Raw genomic sequence first — 17,863 nt, 5'->3', positions numbered from 1 at the left:
CTACAGCTTCTAGGCCGAAGAATGGAAGACAGACATCCAAGTCCATTCCCCAGAACAAAAGAAAATACATGAACACAGATACTGTGACATACAGATCCACTTACAGTAATGCTCACTAGATCATAAGCTGTAACTACACACAGTTTCCAATCACCATTTCTGTTTTATCTTTAAAAATGAACGGACAGCAAAGGATCATAAGATACTGAACAAAAGTCTCCAGCATGAGAAAAAAAAGAGAACAAAACCAAACAATTACAAAAGAGGAACTTGAAAGAAGCATAGACAATACAAGGAACTGGAAAAATAATAATGTTTAAACACTCCAGAGAAATAAGATCAAAGAATAAAAATAAGAAAGTTCTGAGAATTTTTCTAAAGAGGGTCTTAAAAGTCATTCAGAGAAATTTTTTTAAATAAAAAAATCATTAGAAGGATTGAAAGTAAGAGATGAGGAAACCCTTCCAAAAGTGAAACAAAATATAAAGTCATGGAAGTTAGAAACCAAACGTTGAGTATAGGAGACAATATTTCAAGAACAGCAATTTCAGAGAAGGGTAATATAAAAAATAAAAGAGAAGAAATTATTTAAAAAAAAAAGGTAAAAAAATTTTCCAAGAACTGAAGGAAATTAATCTCTGAAATAGGAGGACTCAACTAATGTGCAGTACAAGAAATAAAACAAGAAAATGGAATGATAGAAGGAAAGATGGAAGGAAGAAAGGGGAAGAAGACAGATGGGTAAAGTCCCCTACCATCATACACAGGAAGACCCATATTCATTAGTACAAAAATTCAGAACCACAGGCATGAAAATATTCTAAAAGCTTCCAGTAAAAAAGTAAAATTAAAAAACAGAAAACAAGACAATCATACAAATGAACAGGTTTTAGAATGGTGTTAAATTTAACCCTGGAAGTAATGAAGCATTGCTTTCAACATTCTAAATCACTAATACATAATTCCACACGAGCCTATCATCTTATGTAGGTAGAATAATCATGTTTTTATACATACAAGCCTCAAAATTTATACCCCATCTGAAAGAAGGTTGTAAGATAGGCCCAATAAAACATATATAAATCATTAAGAAAGAACATGGAAATTAGGACATGAATCCCAAAGGAATAAGGAATTCTTGGGTTTAAGGAAACCACAAAATGACAGTTATGATGGGCTACAAGAATACTCACACCATTGTGGGCGGGGTGGGGGGAAGACAATTTATATGACTATTTGCTGTTTTTACATGTTCCAAGAAGCTTCAGTGTTTTACAAATATATTCTGGGATGAATTAGTGTATGTACTTAGAAAACTAAGCAAACAAACCAAAAGAGACAATGATAAATTCCAGGAAAAAGAGTTATATGAGAAAGAAAATGTTACAGTACAAAACATATGAGGTTCATCTGTAAATAACATTTGTATTATCACAGTAATTGCATCCTCTAAAACAAAAGTGGTCCTAAAATAGTTTTCAGAGGACAAAGCAGTGAAAATGTTGGGGGTATGGGTAAATCAAAGTAGACAGTCTACAGACAATACCTAAAATGTAGGAAATATAAAGCATAAGCATATTATTTACAAATAATTATGCGAAGAATAGGTACAGTTGAAAGTGGCTACATCCAAGGAACAGAAATCAGAAGTAGACAGAGCAGAATGAAGAAAGACTTCTATTTTTTCTTCTATAAACCTTATGGCACTATTTTACCTTGTAATCTATGTACATATATTTTTTAAACTAACTTTTTGAAAGTTAACCAGGTTAGAGGGAAGGTAACTATTTGAATATCTCATATATCTTATGTTTATATATTTAAAAAGAAAAAATGAGAAAAATTATATACCAAAAATATTAAACATGGTTATTTTAGCTTGTGGAATTATTGATAATTTAAAAACTTTTCCCCCCAAGTTTTTCCAAATTTCCTTTAATGAATACACACTACTTTTTGAAATAAGAAAAACATTTCAAAGAATAAAGTCCTATATCCTGCAGGAAAACCTTTCATTAGAGACTCTCAGATACTTTTCAAATACTTATTTCAAATACAAATAAGCTGCTAAAATTCATAGGCTCAGTTATCCCATGTATTTATCACTTCAGGTTCTATATAAAAAAATATTCTTTCTGCTTTTATTTTCAATTTAAAAATAAGGGCTGTAAGCCCATATTTAAAGTTCTAGGATAGATGCTTTGCATGAGTAATAAACTTTTAATAAATACACATATGCTTTGAATAAATGTGATTTTTAAGAAAATTCATTGTCATTTCTGTGCAATAGTTTTTAGTTTTTAGAAAAGAAACTGTAATCTTATATAAGTCAAATCATTTAGTTGACTATTCAAAGATGCTTGGAAGAAATAACAACTCTAAATTTAATAATATTGTTGCTAAGAGAAATATTTAAAATTAAATAAAAATTTAAAATCTCTATCCATGATACCATATTTCAGATGAATCTTCTACAACAAGAATTTTTACAATCACACTTTCAAAATTTCCTTTTCAATCTGCAGATAACATTGACAACAGAAGTTCTACTCTAATAAATTGTTCCGTTAAGATGAACTAAATTCTGAATAGTTGGGGGTAAAGGTATCAAGTATGTCACAACAGTGATCACCTCTTAAAATCAGAACACATTTAATAAAATGTATATGGCTTCTATATAATTTAGTCCAAAAATAATTATTTTTTTCCTCTTTATCAAAGGCCAATGATCTACAGAAAAAGAAAACAAAATCAATGAAGTAAAAGGGAAAGAATATGTAAATTCTACTTATTCCTTTTTAAAATAGAAGGAAACATTTTACTTAAAAACTGAAAGCATACATAGCAATCTATTATCTTGTTTTGGAAAACATTCTAATAAAATGATTTTCATCTATACTTTTTTTCGGCACATGTGAAAATTTTGACTTCAAGCCACACAGGTGGCTGAAGAAAAGCAAAATGGTTCTGGGAAATACATGCCTCTCTATCAGAGTTATTAATAAGCTAGGGCAGTTTAAGAGGAGGGAAGTAACTATACTTTGACATGGATATTGCTGGTATCAGTTTTATTTTTCGCTCTACTCTATTTTAATAAAAACCACTCAATTTTTTTAAACTTCTTATAGATTTCTTTGATCTTGTTCTAATAGAGGAGAGTTTCTTAAAAGTGTACTCATCACATAACCTGCCATGGCTAATTTCTAGAACAGGGCCCTGAAGCTGCATGTTAAACATGCTCTCCAAGTCTGAAATAATTTTTTTTTTCTAATTATGAAATTTGATTGCTTTTTAAAGACTTTTTTTTTAATATGGACAATTTTTAAAGTCTTTTTTGAATTTATTAAAATACTGCTTCTGCTTTATGTTTGGGTTTTTTTGGCCACAAGGCATGTGGGATCCCCAACCAGAGATCAAACCCACGCTTCCTGCGCTGGAAGGTGAAGTCTCAACTGCTGGACAGCCGGGCAAGGCCCCAGAAGCTCTTAAGCTCGAAAATGTAAGTTCTCACACCAGAATTTTAGAAACTGATACAAGTTATTTTGTGACTCTGTACTTAAATTGTAAACTGTGGTTTCACCTGATGGGTCCAATGTGATAGTTACTGATGTGCTCAGACGCTCAGCCCTGTCCCACTCTTTGTAACACCATGAACTGTAGCCCACAAGGCTCCTCTGTCCATGGGATTTCCCAGGCAAGAATATTGGAGTGGGTTGCCATTTCCTCCTCCAGGGCAATCTTCCTGGCCCAGGGACTGAACCTGTGTCTCTCACATCTCCTGCACTGGCAGAGTTCCACAGAACAGCAAGGAGAGAGAAGAAAAGTCTTATTAAGTGAACAATGCAAAGAAACAAAGGAAAACAACAGAATGGGAAAGACTAGACATCTCTTCAAGAAAACCTGAAATACCAAGGGAATATTTCAGGCAAGGATGGGCACAATAAAGGACAGAAATAGCAAGGACCTATCAAAAGTAAAAGATATTAAGAAGATGTGGCAAGAATACACAGAAGAACTATACAAAAAAGGTCTTAATGACCCAGGTAACCACAATGGTGTGATCACTCACCTTGAGCCAGACATCCTGGAATGGGAAGTCAATTGGGCCTTAGGAAGCATTACTACCAACAATGTTAGTGGAGGTGATAGAATTCCAGCTGAGCTATTTAAAATCCTACAAGATGACGCTGTTACACTCAATATGTCAGCAAATTTGGAAAACTCAGCAGTGGCCACAGGAGTGGAAAAAAAAAATCAATTTTCATTCCAATCTCAAAGAAGGGCAATGTCAAAGAATGTCCAAACTAATACAACTGAACTTATTTCACATGCTAGCAAGGTAATGTTCAAAATCCATCAAGCTAGGCTCCAGCAGTACATGAACTGAGAAATTTCAGATGTACAAGCTAGATTTAGAAAAAACAGAGGAACCAGAGATCAAATTGCCAAAATTCACTGGATCATAGAGAAAGAGAATTCCAGGAGAACATCTACTTCTGCTTCACTAACTATGCCAAAGCCTTTAACTGTGTGGATCACAACAAACTGTGAAAAATTCTTTAAGTGATGGGAATACCAGACCACTTGACCTGCCTCCTGAGAAACCTGTATGCAGGTCAAGAAGCAACAGTTAGAACCAGACATGGAACAACAGATTGGTTCCAAATCGGGAAAGGAGTCCGTCAAGGCTGTATACTGTCACCCTGCTTATTTAACTTCTATGCAGAGTGCATCACACAGAATGGTGGGATGAATCACAAGCTGCAATCAAGACTGCAGGGAGAAATATCTACAACCTCAGATATGAAGATGATATCCCTCTAATGGCAGAAAGTGAAGAGGAACTACTAAAGAGCCTCTTGATGAGGATGAAAGAGGAGAGTGAAAAACATGACTTAAAACTCAGCATTCAAAATAACAAGATCATAGCATCCAGACTTGTAACTTCATGGCAAATAAATGGGGAAAAGTGGAAACAGTGATAGATTTTACTTTCCTGGGCTGCAAAATCACTGAGGATAGTGACTGCAGCCATGAAATTAAAAGATGCTTGCTCCTTGGAAGGAAAGCCATGACAAACCTAGACAGCATTATTAAAAAGCAGAGACATCATTTTGCTGACAAAGGTCTGAATAGTCAAAGCTATGGCTTTTCCAGAAGTTATGTATGGAGGTGAGAGATGGACCATAAAGAAGGCTGAGCGCCAAAGAATTGGTGCTTTTAAGCTATGGTGTTAGAGAAGACTCTTAAGAGTCCCTTGGACTGCATGAGATCAAACCAGTCAATACTAAAGCAAATCAGTTCTGAATATGCATTGGAAGGACTGATGCTGAAGCTGAAACTCCAAAACTTTGGCTACCTGATAAGAGCAGACTCACTGGAAAAGACCCTGCTGCTGGAAAAGACGGAGGGCAGGAGAAGAGGGCAACAGAGGATGCGATGGTTGGATGGCATCACTGACTCAATGGACATGAGTTTGAGCACAGTCTGGGAAATAGTGAAGGACAGGGAAGCCTGGTGTGCTGCATTCCTTGGGACTGCAGAGTGGGACAGGCCTTAGCGACTGAACAACAACAACTTCCATTTTATACTAACACGAGTGAGGAGAATATCAGAGAGAAAAGAAGTGTCTTGAAAAGACGCAGGAATTTAGCTGATACCACCAGGACCACTTAGCATTTATAGAGTCATTCCTTATTTCCTCAAGGATTATTTTCCTTAAAATAAGCAGAGATGTTTTTCTTCAGGAGTTTAGCAGTCAAGTGATAAAAATGATGCTATGATATACAAAAACACAGTAAATAAAAACATTTTCAAGGCATCAACTTCTAAAAATATGTCAGTATTGAAAAATCATGCTCTAAATCCTTTTTCTTGAATTCCCCTTAATTGTTTAGAGAACATTAGTAAAGGCATTGTGACTTGCTGACACAGAACCTAAGATTGCTAAATAAACTACATTTCTTCCTGCTGTTCTCAAATAATCTTTTATGTGCTTAAATTTTTTGTTTGCCCTTATGATTTGGAGGAGGGGTAGGCAATTTGGAATAAAAATGCTTACACAGTAAGACCTTTTTTGTAAACTGCTGAGGGCAGAGACGGGAGAGAGATTAACAATAATCACTGACTTGTTCTTTTGTTTAAAGGGGAATGAATTGACCCACACATACAGAAAAAAGATCACAGATTATTTAACATAGGTATGCAAACACAAAATTGCAAAATCACAAAACTTTACTTGGCAAAGCATGATTTACTTTGACCATTAAAAGAATTCATAATTGTCCTTCCTATGAAAAGGAAAATATTTGTCAAAAATCAAGACAGTCACCAGAAAATGGATGTTCATGGTGAGTAGTCACTGCAGAATAAATAAAACAGATCCGTCAGTGCCACTTGTACTACGGAAAGCATAAAACAGTGTGTTAGTGTTCACAGTCCAGAGCAAAAGACTCCCCCCACCCTTAGAGGACTGGCTGAGCGGTGTCACACCCAGTCACCGGCAGGCAGCCCCAAAACAGCTATGCCAGGACAAGTCTGCTGTCAGCTCCTCAGTTACGACAAGCTCTTGAACACAACCTGCTCCCTCTGTCTAGTTGATGCTTTCCCCCCATATTGTTTCATCCTTGATTTGCTCAGGTTTCAGGTCTCACCTTTTATTTCTCCACATCTACCTTAGATACCTCCACTTATTACCTCCAAACACTTCATAGCCTCCCCTCCATAGTACTCTAATACTTACCGTTATATGTGTACATAATCGAGCCCACCAGGTTCCTCTGTCCATGGGATTTCCCAGGCAAGAATACTGGAGTGGGTTGCCATTTCCTCCTCCAGGGGATCTTCCCTACCCAGGGATCAAACCCGAGTTTCCAATGTCTCCTGAATTGGCAGGCGGATTGTTCTTCACCACTGTGCCACCTGGGAAGCCCTACTGTATGTTTATATTAATGTGTTATATGTATCTATGCATATCACACATGTAACTAGAAGGTCTCTCTTCCTCTTTGGCTGTACATTCCACAAGAACAGAGACCATGTCTGTTTCACATAACACACAGCAGGCTCTTGGATACTGCCTAGTATAAAAGTAAGCACACTTTCTGGAACAGCATGCATCCAGGGTTTCATCTATGGCTGCCATCACTTCACATCCTGAGAGCCTTGACAAGACCATTTCACCTGCCATGCTAGACTAGAAAGACCTTAACAGTAAACAGTGGAGGTTCTCTGCTGCCCTGTAAAAACCACTAGGCTTGCATTCTGGGCTGAAGCGGGGGCAGGAGGGTCCCTCTGTCAGTCTAATCAGTCAACAGTCATGCCAGTAACCGGGAGTGGACTTTTTTTGGATTCCAGAGGACTGCCTGATTGCTTTTCTGTCTACCAACATAAACCCTTACCTGAAGCAGTTTTTCTTTTCCTTTAGAACAGCAGAACCCAATGCAAATTTTGTTTCTGCCTTTCATCTCTCTGGGAGGCAGCCTCCATGACTGCCCCTGCTGCTCTTTGCCTCCCAGGACTCACAGCTCTTGGGCAACAGACTCCGCCCCAGCTGAGCAAGGTGATCTATGTGGCTAGTATGCTGTCATGGAAATGATAGCATGAGACTTCTGAAGCTAAATCCTAGAAGACACTGGGGCACCTGCTTCGAGCTTTATCATTTGCTCTGGGGGTAGGGGGGGCACGCTTGGAGGACACTTCGGCAGTCCTGAGCAGAGGTCCGTGATGAACTGTGTTCTCCTGCCAACAGCCTGCGCCAACTTGCCAGCCACGTAAGTAAGTCATCTTGGAAAAGGATCCCCCTCGCCTTAGTCAGATCTTCAGATGACTGCCGCCTCATTGTTCTCCTGACTGCTACCTCCTAAGACCCTCACCAAAACTAACCTGCTAAAGAGCTTCTGAGTTCTAAACCACAGAAACTGCAGGTGATAATAAAGGTTCATTGTAGCTTCAAGCTACTAAATTTGGGAGTAATTTTTTATGCAGCAGTGTATAACTAATACAATCTTTCACCACTCAAGTTTGCACAGAAAATTTTCAAGAAACTGTCACCACTTACACAAAGGGAAATAAGAAATTCATTTTTATTTTCAGTTCTTCATTTACCCCACAAGTCTCACCTCTCTGTTCATTAGATTCCATATGGAAGACATAGCAACTGGTTAGATTATTGAAAAATATTTTAGAAGGATAAGATTTATTCTGCTTTTTTAAAGAAGAGAATTTTCATATGCTAAGTAGAGAACAGAACTTTCTGAAAGTGATGAAAAGATGAGATAAGAGGGATGGGATAGAGGCTGAAGTGATGCCCTAAAGATCAGGAATGGAAAGGAGGGGAAATAAATTCAGGGATTGGTTTCTTCTATATGTCACAACCTTGCTTTCCTAAATTTTTACTGATGCCCAGCCCCAAGAAACGGTGTAACGATCAACGATCAGCGTGTGGGAGTAAGATACACAGTATGACAAATCCCAGGAGGCAGGGAAATTTGTACTAGTTATAAAAGAAGAAACTAAGTGACAGCACTTGGATATCAAGACGATTTTAGAAAGGTGCGTGTGTGTGGGTGTGCTAAGTCGCTTCAGTTGTATCCAACTCTGCAATTTCATGGATTGTAGCCCACCAAGGCTCCTCTGTCCATGGGATTCTCCAGGCAAGAATACTGGAGTGGGTTGCCATTCCCTTCTCCAAGGGCTCTTCCTAAGCCAGGATAGAACCTGCGTCTCTTACGTCCCTGCATTGGCAGGTGAGCTCTTTACCACTAGGGCCATCTGGGAAGCTCCAATTTTAGAAAGGTAATAGAACCAGTCTTATTTCTCAATTCTATGGAGAAGCATTCTCAAATGTTTTCTTTTGTTTTTTGTCTATTCCCTGTCATAATAAATGTGGAACATAAAATGTTTCAATTAGAAAGAGATGTGTTACCATGATTCCTAAAGGTGGTTAATGAGCCTTTTTTTCCTAACAGAAGAATTCTGAATTCATTTGAATATTTCAATTATTGATATTAAATTCCTTTTAGCCTCATACTGCTTCTGTTTTCTTTTTCAAAGTCTTCTTTCTAGGTTTCCTTCCATTTTTATTATAAAATATGCTAGAAAAACAGAAAAACTGGGATAATTAATAGTGAGTATATAATTAATGTTTTCTCTTAACATATTCAAAGGGCTTCTTTAAGGAAGGCTGGGAGAAACAATGATGAAAAAAGTTTAATTATCCACTGGTTACAGTTAATATTGACTTGATCAGTATTAGAATTTCTAAGCATTTTCTTTCTATAGAAGGCAAGGAAATCAACAGAGGGAAGGTCTTCATAATCATAAGCTGCTTGCCAGCTTCTATTCTTAAACAGTGGATCCAAGTGCCCTTGGAACTGTTGGGGTAACTGGGTTAAACAAACAAACAAACAAACAGAACCTCAAATACTCAAAAAACTAGGCTGAATTTGGTTACAGGCAATTTCCCTCAAAAAAAAAAATTAATAATAATAATAATCAAAGTCTAACTATCTTAATTAGTTTGTGAGTAGAATTAGCATCATTACACATCATTGACAATTACCAAAATCCCCTGAGCTTCTCAAAGTCCTCACCAACAAAGGAAACAAAAAGATAAGAAACTCCTTTACAAGCAAAACCCAGAGGCAGAACAAAAGTGTTGAGATAGCTTGTCAGTACTGCCAGCTCAGCCAGAGCCATTGCCTTGCTGCCAACTCTCGGATTCCAGAGTTTTTAGGCTGACTCTTATAAGGGAATCCTCGGCTTTATAGAATTAAAAAGAGAACAGTTTGAAAGACCCTGAGCCAGAACCAACCAGTTAAAGTGCCCCTGATTCCTGCCTGGCTCACAGAAACTGTGTAAGGTAATAAAATGTTTATTGTTGTCTGAAGCTGCTAAGTTTGGGGACTGTTCATTATGCAGCAACAGACACTAGTATTTCTCATGACTCAAGTTCACACAGTTTGCTAGATTCTCATCATTTATAATATAAAAGGCAAGAATATATTTTATATGAAGAAATATAAATCACTAACATGTAACATGCAAATGAAAACAAGTTTGTTAACACAATTTCTTCAGTTACAGTTAACTGTAACTGTGATAAGGCTGACAGTATAACGTTACGGGCACTGATTCTTTTACCTAATTTGCCCTAACTTTTATGACTAGCTTCTCTACCTCAAAACCCTTTCAAATTCCTACAACATGACAGCAGGAAGGAAAATGAGAAAGGAAGTTAACTTATGACAATATTAGGCTGGAATTACTACAAACTGCGAGTGCAAGTATTTCAAGAAAGATTTTTTTTTTCTTTTTTAATATTTCTGTATTTGAAAGAATTCTAGAATAGTGGCTATAATGCCTTCAGAGCCATTCTTCATCCTTGGGTGAACTGAGTTATCTCTAAAAAGTGGCTTTTTCTTAAATAACAAGTCAAGAGATTTAGGTTTTTCCATTTCTCTCTATAAATTGGCATAAAGTTAAAGCAGCTACCAAGGTAAAAATACGACTTTTCATAAAAACAAAGGCTCTTAACAAATTTAGAATTTCATAGATGAGATAGGTGTTAGTGCTTATTTTCATATGAAAAATGGTAAGAGAAGCAGACAAAATGGTGGATGGCATAAGAAAATAAAAAAGTCACATACCCTTAAGAGGATCATGCTCTGCTCTCATAATATCAATAAGGGAATTTTCCAGAGAGTGCATATTCAAACTGTCATACATTCTACTTCGATCCTGGAAGAGAAGAAGATAAAAAAAAAGAATATAGTCTACACAATTTTTTCAAAAAGTGATGATTAATGTACTATCTAAATCTTCTTACATAAATTAGGACATTTGACTAATATAATATTACTAGTCAGTTTGCAACCCAAGACAATGTCAATAACTAAGGATCTCCTGAGCTTAATATCTCTTGTACTGGAGGACAATAGATTTCATACATTTATCTCCAAAATCACATATCAAAAGTATCTTATTTAATCAGCAGTATTAATGCAATACAGTAAAAACAATTTCTGTTGTTATCATTCTCAACTTATAAATATTTCTGAAATCTTATACACAAAGAAAGCATTTTCAGTTGTTATTTAACTTTTAAACTTTTCACATATATATAGGAATTTGGACACTGGCCCTTGAAAAATAAATATTTGGGTGAAAAGGCTTAATTCCATAATGCACCATACTTTAAACATCAAACATTGTATGCTATTTAATAGTCAGAATTTCATAATAAAGAATGCATAAGCATCCTAAACAGTAAAAATTAAAAGCATGAAATACCAATTTCAGAACAAAGACAAACATCAAGAATAATCCTGACATATTGATCTCTGCATTTCCAAATCTTCTCTCCCCTCTACCCACTATTGCAAAAAATGAAGGCAGGGGAGAAAAGGGCGAAAGAATTCTCACTGCAGCAAGTTTCCTATATCATCAAGTCTCAGAACAAAGTCTTTTGTGTAGTTTGAAGTTTTGTTTGCTGAATGTCAAACCCCTCAACTTGCTTACTAGAAGGAATCTGATTCTGTAATGTTCATTTATTTATATTGTATTCTGTTCAATATACATTCAATAAACTTGAACAAATATATACAGGGAGCCACCACAGCAAGCCCTGGCCTGTGCCCCTCTAATTGCCAGGCAGTCTGTTCCCAAATTATGCCCATGTTAACCCCACTCATTTATGTTTAAGTGTGTACCCTACCCGGTGCTTATGCATTGTGTGTAAATGAGGGGAAGGTTGACCAGGCAGGCCACTTCCAATTCTCAAAGAATAATGAACACAGAAAAAGGAAAGGAAGAACCAGAAAAGTTGGGGGAAAAAGTCTCCACAGAAATCAGAATGAGGCACTTCTTAACCTAGGTCCCTGAGCTTCAAGGACCATGACACCTGTGAGATGATGTAATGCTCCATATGGACATGTATATGTGATTTTTTCCTGAAAAGGTTTATGGTTTCCTTAGTTTTCCAAAGGAGTCCACAATCCAGAGAAGATCCAGAACCACTCTTTTAGAAAGCCAAGGAAAAACATAAGAAGCTTTTCTTAGAGTATGTTGACTTTTTAAAATTCTCCTCTGACGTTTCAATGAAGGTTGCAAGCTTTTTTTTTTGAGGGGGGCGGGGGTGGGGTGGGAGATCACCACTGCAGACTAAACAAGTCACTGTCAGAGAATTCAAAACTGTGCAAAGCAACAGTGAACGATGGAAAGAATACTAGACCTGGAAGATCCTGCTGGAGCTTCATCACTACCTACATTAGCACCCCTTACTTAGTTTGCCTTAGACTCCTGAGATGTAACACACCCACCAGTAATAGGTGTTCCCTAGAACAATGACCTTGATTGGGGATGGAGGCACACAGTCACTGAGCTGTAACAGCAACTCTTGCACTTAAGCATGCTTCAGAAATATCTGGAAGGCTTGTCAGACATACACGTTTGCTGGGACTCATCAACTGATTCAATAGGTCTGATTCAACAGGTCTGGAGTGGCCTCTGAGAATTTTATTTCCAGTAAGTACCCAGGTGATCCTGAGACTGCTGGTCCAAAGACCACACTTTAAGAAGCACTGCGCTTCTTAACCTGAAGCTACTTAACCTTTTTAGGCTTTGTTCCATCTTCAAGAAAATAAAACAATCGCATCAACCTAGATGATGTCTAAAGTCCACTTTAAAAATAATAGAAATAATGGAAAAGCAAAAGACTTACAGTAGTATATAACAAATAAAACTGGGATACAGAAAAACTTGGGCAGAAATGACATGCAATTTTTGTAATCTATCCAAATATGTCCATCTTTTGTGCTTCCATGTATGAGTTCATAACTAATTTGTTGGTTTTCCTGCCTCTGTCAATGAATTTCTAAGTTAATTAGGGGTAGGGACCTGCTAATTATGGAATATAACTATCTCTCAAATGTTTGTTGAATGAACAGTATTTATCTTTACCATAAAAGCTGCAAAAGTTTAAGTTGAGCTCAGAGACTGCACTTTTAGGTGGTAATTACAAAGGACTGCAAATCTCAGAATCTTCCATAGACTAAGTACTCAAAATGTTAAGTAACTAAACTGAGACAAGTATCAGGTAATAATGTGACCTTGTTGTCGACTTGAATTTCCAACCACACAATAAAAGATTAGATATTATATTCAAAGCTCCAAAATGTATTTAAAATATAGAATTTAAAAAGTAAACTGTCATGACAAAAATCTTAAAAAAGTGTGCTGTATCAAAGGGTTCTAAGATGGAATATAACATAGATACTTTATAGCCTACTGATCTTAAATTGTTACAAAGAAATGTGTTATGGTTCAGGGCTATCTTCTCAGGCTTATGTTTTCTGAACAGAATCAGACATGACCTGTCTTCAGTCAACCTATGAACTTAATTAATGGTAACTAATACCACCCAAATTTGCATTTCCCATACAACTTTGATTTATGTATTTATTTGGCCAGCCTCTACCTCCATTCCAAGGAGTATGATTTTGCTTTAGAGCACAGCAAAATTAATGCAGAATCCTATACATACTGTCAACGGGCCATGGATAATATTTAAGGCATGAAGAGAAAATATACAAGCAAGTTATTCAATAAATGTATCAACTCTGGCAACTCTTATTTTTAAAATAAAAAAGCCACATGTATTAACAGCTTTAGTTTTAATACCTATATCCAACTAAAACAGTGAGATGCCCACTTATAAAGTCCCTTATTTTCCTTTGCATATCAAGTCTTTCATCATGAAACAAACTCCTATTTCAGCAAAGAAAACAGCAAGCTATTTTAAAACTATTAACTTAGTTATACTTTATTAAGCATCAGCTGCAGCCCACATGATTTTTAAATCACCAAATACAAAATAGCCTTGAGCAGGCAAAGAGCTCATGACCTCGCAAAAGTTACTTTCTGGGTAATGGAACCTGGAGGTCGGTCATGTTAAAAAAAGATACAGATAATTCCATTAAGTAAAGTGTGGGGATTAAAATATAACTGCTGAAAAAAAAAATATTTGGTTACAAGACAAACACTCATGCATTCTTCAGGAACAGGGACATTAGAACAAATTGTGTTCATGTAAACTCCCATTGGTTCAAAAGCTAAATGGAAATCCTGAATCCATTTTAAAGTTATCATAAACACAGGAATACTGATTATCATAAAAAGATGGGAAATCACAGCAATGTAATTTACATTTATTACTACATGGTTATTTGAAAACAGCCAATACTTCACAAAAGTAAAAATCTACCAGAAAAAGTTTATCCAAATCTACTGCAGAAATATGAAAGCTATGTGGCAAAGAACCAACTAAATGGGCTTTCAGAAACTGAGATTACAGTATCCCACAATGAACAGGCAAAAATTAGAACACAATGGTAAAAAAACAACAATCTCTTATATTCTGATAGTTTGCTACAGTCTTTAAATACAAACATTTGCCACAAAGACTTACGGAAGCAACAACGAACTCCTAGAAAGACTAAAAAACACAGAAAGAACAAAGTCATTCTAATTTTAAAAAGGATGACCTGGAAAGATTATGAACATTGATTGAAAGTTAACTAATGTGGTCAACAGTGATATTAAAATACAACAAAAGGAACTTAAACTTACTTAAAAGGGAACTTTTTTATGGGATGTTGTATTTTTGCTTTGACACAATCAAAACCCTATTTATTATTTCAAAAGAGGTAGGTAAATAGAAGCTTTTCCTTTTGACAATGATGTATCCTCCCTATGAAAAAAGAGGCAGATTATAGAAAGCCCACCAGGTTCCTCTGTCCATGGGATTCTCCAGGCAAGAATACTGGAGTGGGTTGCCATGCCCTCTTCCAGGGGATCTTTCAGATCCAGGGGTTGAACCTGGGTCTCCAGCATTGAAGGCAGGTTCTTTACCATCTGAGTCACAAGAGAAGCCCATAGAAAAACTCTATATCATATTTAAAGTTATACCAGATGGCTTGGGCATATATTCTTCTGCCTAAGTAGAAATATCAACTTTTGTTGTATTTTTGTGTTGAGTTCTCCTGATTATACTCTGCTACTGCACTTTACTGAGCGAGCATCAGATACTGTACTGCTCTGCCTCAGTACGCAATGTAGCTCTCAATCTCATACACTCCCATCTGATTCTCTGTTGTTTCACACAGAGATATCCCTTATTCATCCAACTGGACTTTCATCTTCTCAAAAGCAAAGAACAGTATCTCTCTAGACATATCTCCAGGGTAAAGCACTACTGCATATACAATGAATATACATTTCTTGACCTTCCTTTATTATTCTAATCCTCAACAAAGAGCTGTAACAGTGATTTGGGGGGGAAAACATCAAGCCCCAAATAGCCAAAGCTAATTTAGTATCCACAATGGTTAAATAAAATGGAAAGGTAAGTAAAAAAAATACCTGGTGTAAGAATGTATCAAGTACAAGTAAAGAACTGAACAGATAGGAAACATAAAAAGGATCTTAAGCACAGATAACGAGATCCCATCCTACCTTATTTTCAGTAGGTATGATAGTTTCACAACTACCAGTGTCCCTATAAACTCATCTAGTTTAAGAATCACAATTTAAGGAACGTTTCATTAAATGAAAACTTGGACTTGACCTTGTTTTTTGTATAATGTGAATAAAGTCTCCAAAGAATATATTTTTCTGAGAGGTCCCCAGATTATCACATCACATTTATCATAATAGCCTGGATATTAAAGATTAGCAAAAAATATCTTCAGTTAATTCAAGGTAGTTTATGTACATTCCCAGGAATTGCAGGGAGAACATCTATAAGACTCCAAGTCTAGAGCTGGAAAAAAATATATATACACATTCAGCTAAAGAGCAGGCCAACTCTCACAGGCTTTATAGGCTATAATACAGTTTTAAAAGCATGGTGTTGGTTTGTTTACAAAAAACTGATATGCTATATATAAACTAAGTAATAACCTCAGCTCCTAGTATATTTACTCTCCATTGAAAATATTCCAGTATTAATGAATAAATATACTGCAGCCTGTTTATCTGCCTAAAAATTCAATTTTAAGGTAATTTAGAATTCATACTTTTGAGTATGACTTAGCATATTAGCAAGAGTAGCTAATAGCATTTTAAACAAAAGTAGTATTATATTTAGCCTTAAATAAACTAATAAAAAATACATTCATTTTAAACTCAGAAATGAATATAACAATTTATATTTGTTTTTAAAAAGTTTTTAATCTGAAGTGTTTTGATTAAAAAAAGAGGGAGTATTTTAAATAAGGAAATGCCAATTTGAAAATTTTACATACAACTGAAATAAAACCAATGTACAAAACTATTTCTTTTCCATTTACTAAATTCCGTTACACGTCCCATTCTTGGTATAGGTTAGGCCAGGTACAAGAATTAAGACTTTAGTTCTACGGTTTACTACAGTTTAGACTTAAATCAATTTGAGACTTAAGGAAATTTTAAAAGTTAAATGTTTTTATTTGTTAACTAAAATGTATTAGTATAAAAATATTGTATATGATGAAAAAACATCAGAAATGAAAATAATCTCCCCAGATATTTAAGTGTCTAAGTATTTTCTATAATTTTAACTTTGCCAAATATTGAGGAACTACCCAACTGTTTAAGATACCAATTGCAGCTGCTGCTTTAGTTTGTAGCTGCTGCTGTATTTCTAAGAACCTCAACTTCAAATACCTCAACCTTTTATGGAAAGAGAGAAACCCTGAACAAATTTTGTATAATAAGTACCCTTAGGGTACTCAAAGAAAAAACATCATTGCTTTTAAGGCCAGGTGGGATGTCATACAGGGTACGTCCACCGCCTGGGACCAATGCCCATTGCTCCCCCTGCCCCTCAAATAAAGCAAGACCCTTGTATTCTAAAAATAAAGGAGGGGGGATAAGGAAGCAGGGAGCAAAAGACGTGGCCACAATAGATGAAAGAAAGCACAAGAGCTGGCTACAAAGGCCTTACAGGATCTAGTTCTAGACATTCCTCTTACAGATAGGGAAACTATGACCCAAAGAGATGAAAGCCCATAAACTGTGTCATCCAATGTCAAAAAACTCGTGAGAGGAAGAAGATTCAGGTTTCAGGTCTCCTTTTCTTCTAGGTCAGTTCACTTTCCACTATCTTTTTCTTTAGCATTCTCTTCAACTTCATCCTCATATCTCAGGCTCAGGAATCCACAGGGATTGCCAATATCTCAACAATTTACCAAAAAATAAAAATAAAAAAAATTATCCTTATGCATCAAAATCCTTTTCCTAAAGTGAATTTACCTTAAATCCTAAGGGCATAGATAAGAGCAGAGAAGCTGAGTGGGAGGGCTGATGGCCCTCATCCTGTGGGAGTCCCATGGGCACCTCTGCAGAGCCCAGTTTGAAAATTCCCCTTTCATTATGACCTCTATCTATTGCAGCATTTTTCTACCCACTGAAGCCATCTTAATAACCTAATCTCTCAACATCTGCCCCCCAACCCCCATGGATCCTCATTGACATCTTTGTCTTCTTTTTCCTCCACAGTTACACACCCCCCTCACATATCCTCCTGCTTCCTCCTGGTACAACCTCTTCAAATAATTATGTCCTTTCTTGTCTAAAAACATGTCCCTTGCCACCTTCAAAATAATTACCAGTTTTTCTCTTCTAGCATACCATCTCCTAGGCATTTATGTATTTAATTTGAACACCATAACTTGAAAATGCCACTAATATAGCCTAGAAGAAGAAGAGAGGAGAAGAGAGGAGAGTAGAAATAGATGGATTACATTGCAACATTAACAAGATAATAAATTACAAATTACATGAGATGCATACTTATTTCTAACTGGAGATTCTGGCAGGACTA

At 36.2% G+C, this 17,863-nt stretch overlaps 1 protein-coding gene across 9 annotated transcripts in view; it reads right to left on the bottom strand.

The window, feature by feature from the left end:
* Positions 1-17,863, bottom strand: part of CPEB2 (cytoplasmic polyadenylation element binding protein 2) — a 68,943-nt gene that overhangs the window by 44,077 nt on the left and 7,003 nt on the right. For all 9 annotated transcript variants that reach the window (XM_061420850.1, XM_061420848.1, XM_061420849.1 and 6 more), the window contains one exon: positions 10,650-10,740. In XM_061420850.1, coding sequence (XP_061276834.1) covers positions 10,650-10,740 — 91 coding nt within the window. The remainder of the gene's footprint in view (positions 1-10,649; positions 10,741-17,863) is intronic.

This window comes from Bos javanicus, chromosome 6 (genome assembly GCF_032452875.1).
Source record: "Bos javanicus breed banteng chromosome 6, ARS-OSU_banteng_1.0, whole genome shotgun sequence".
Lineage (NCBI taxonomy): Eukaryota > Metazoa > Chordata > Mammalia > Artiodactyla > Bovidae > Bos > Bos javanicus.
This window is presented reverse-complemented; position numbering and strand designations above follow the sequence as displayed.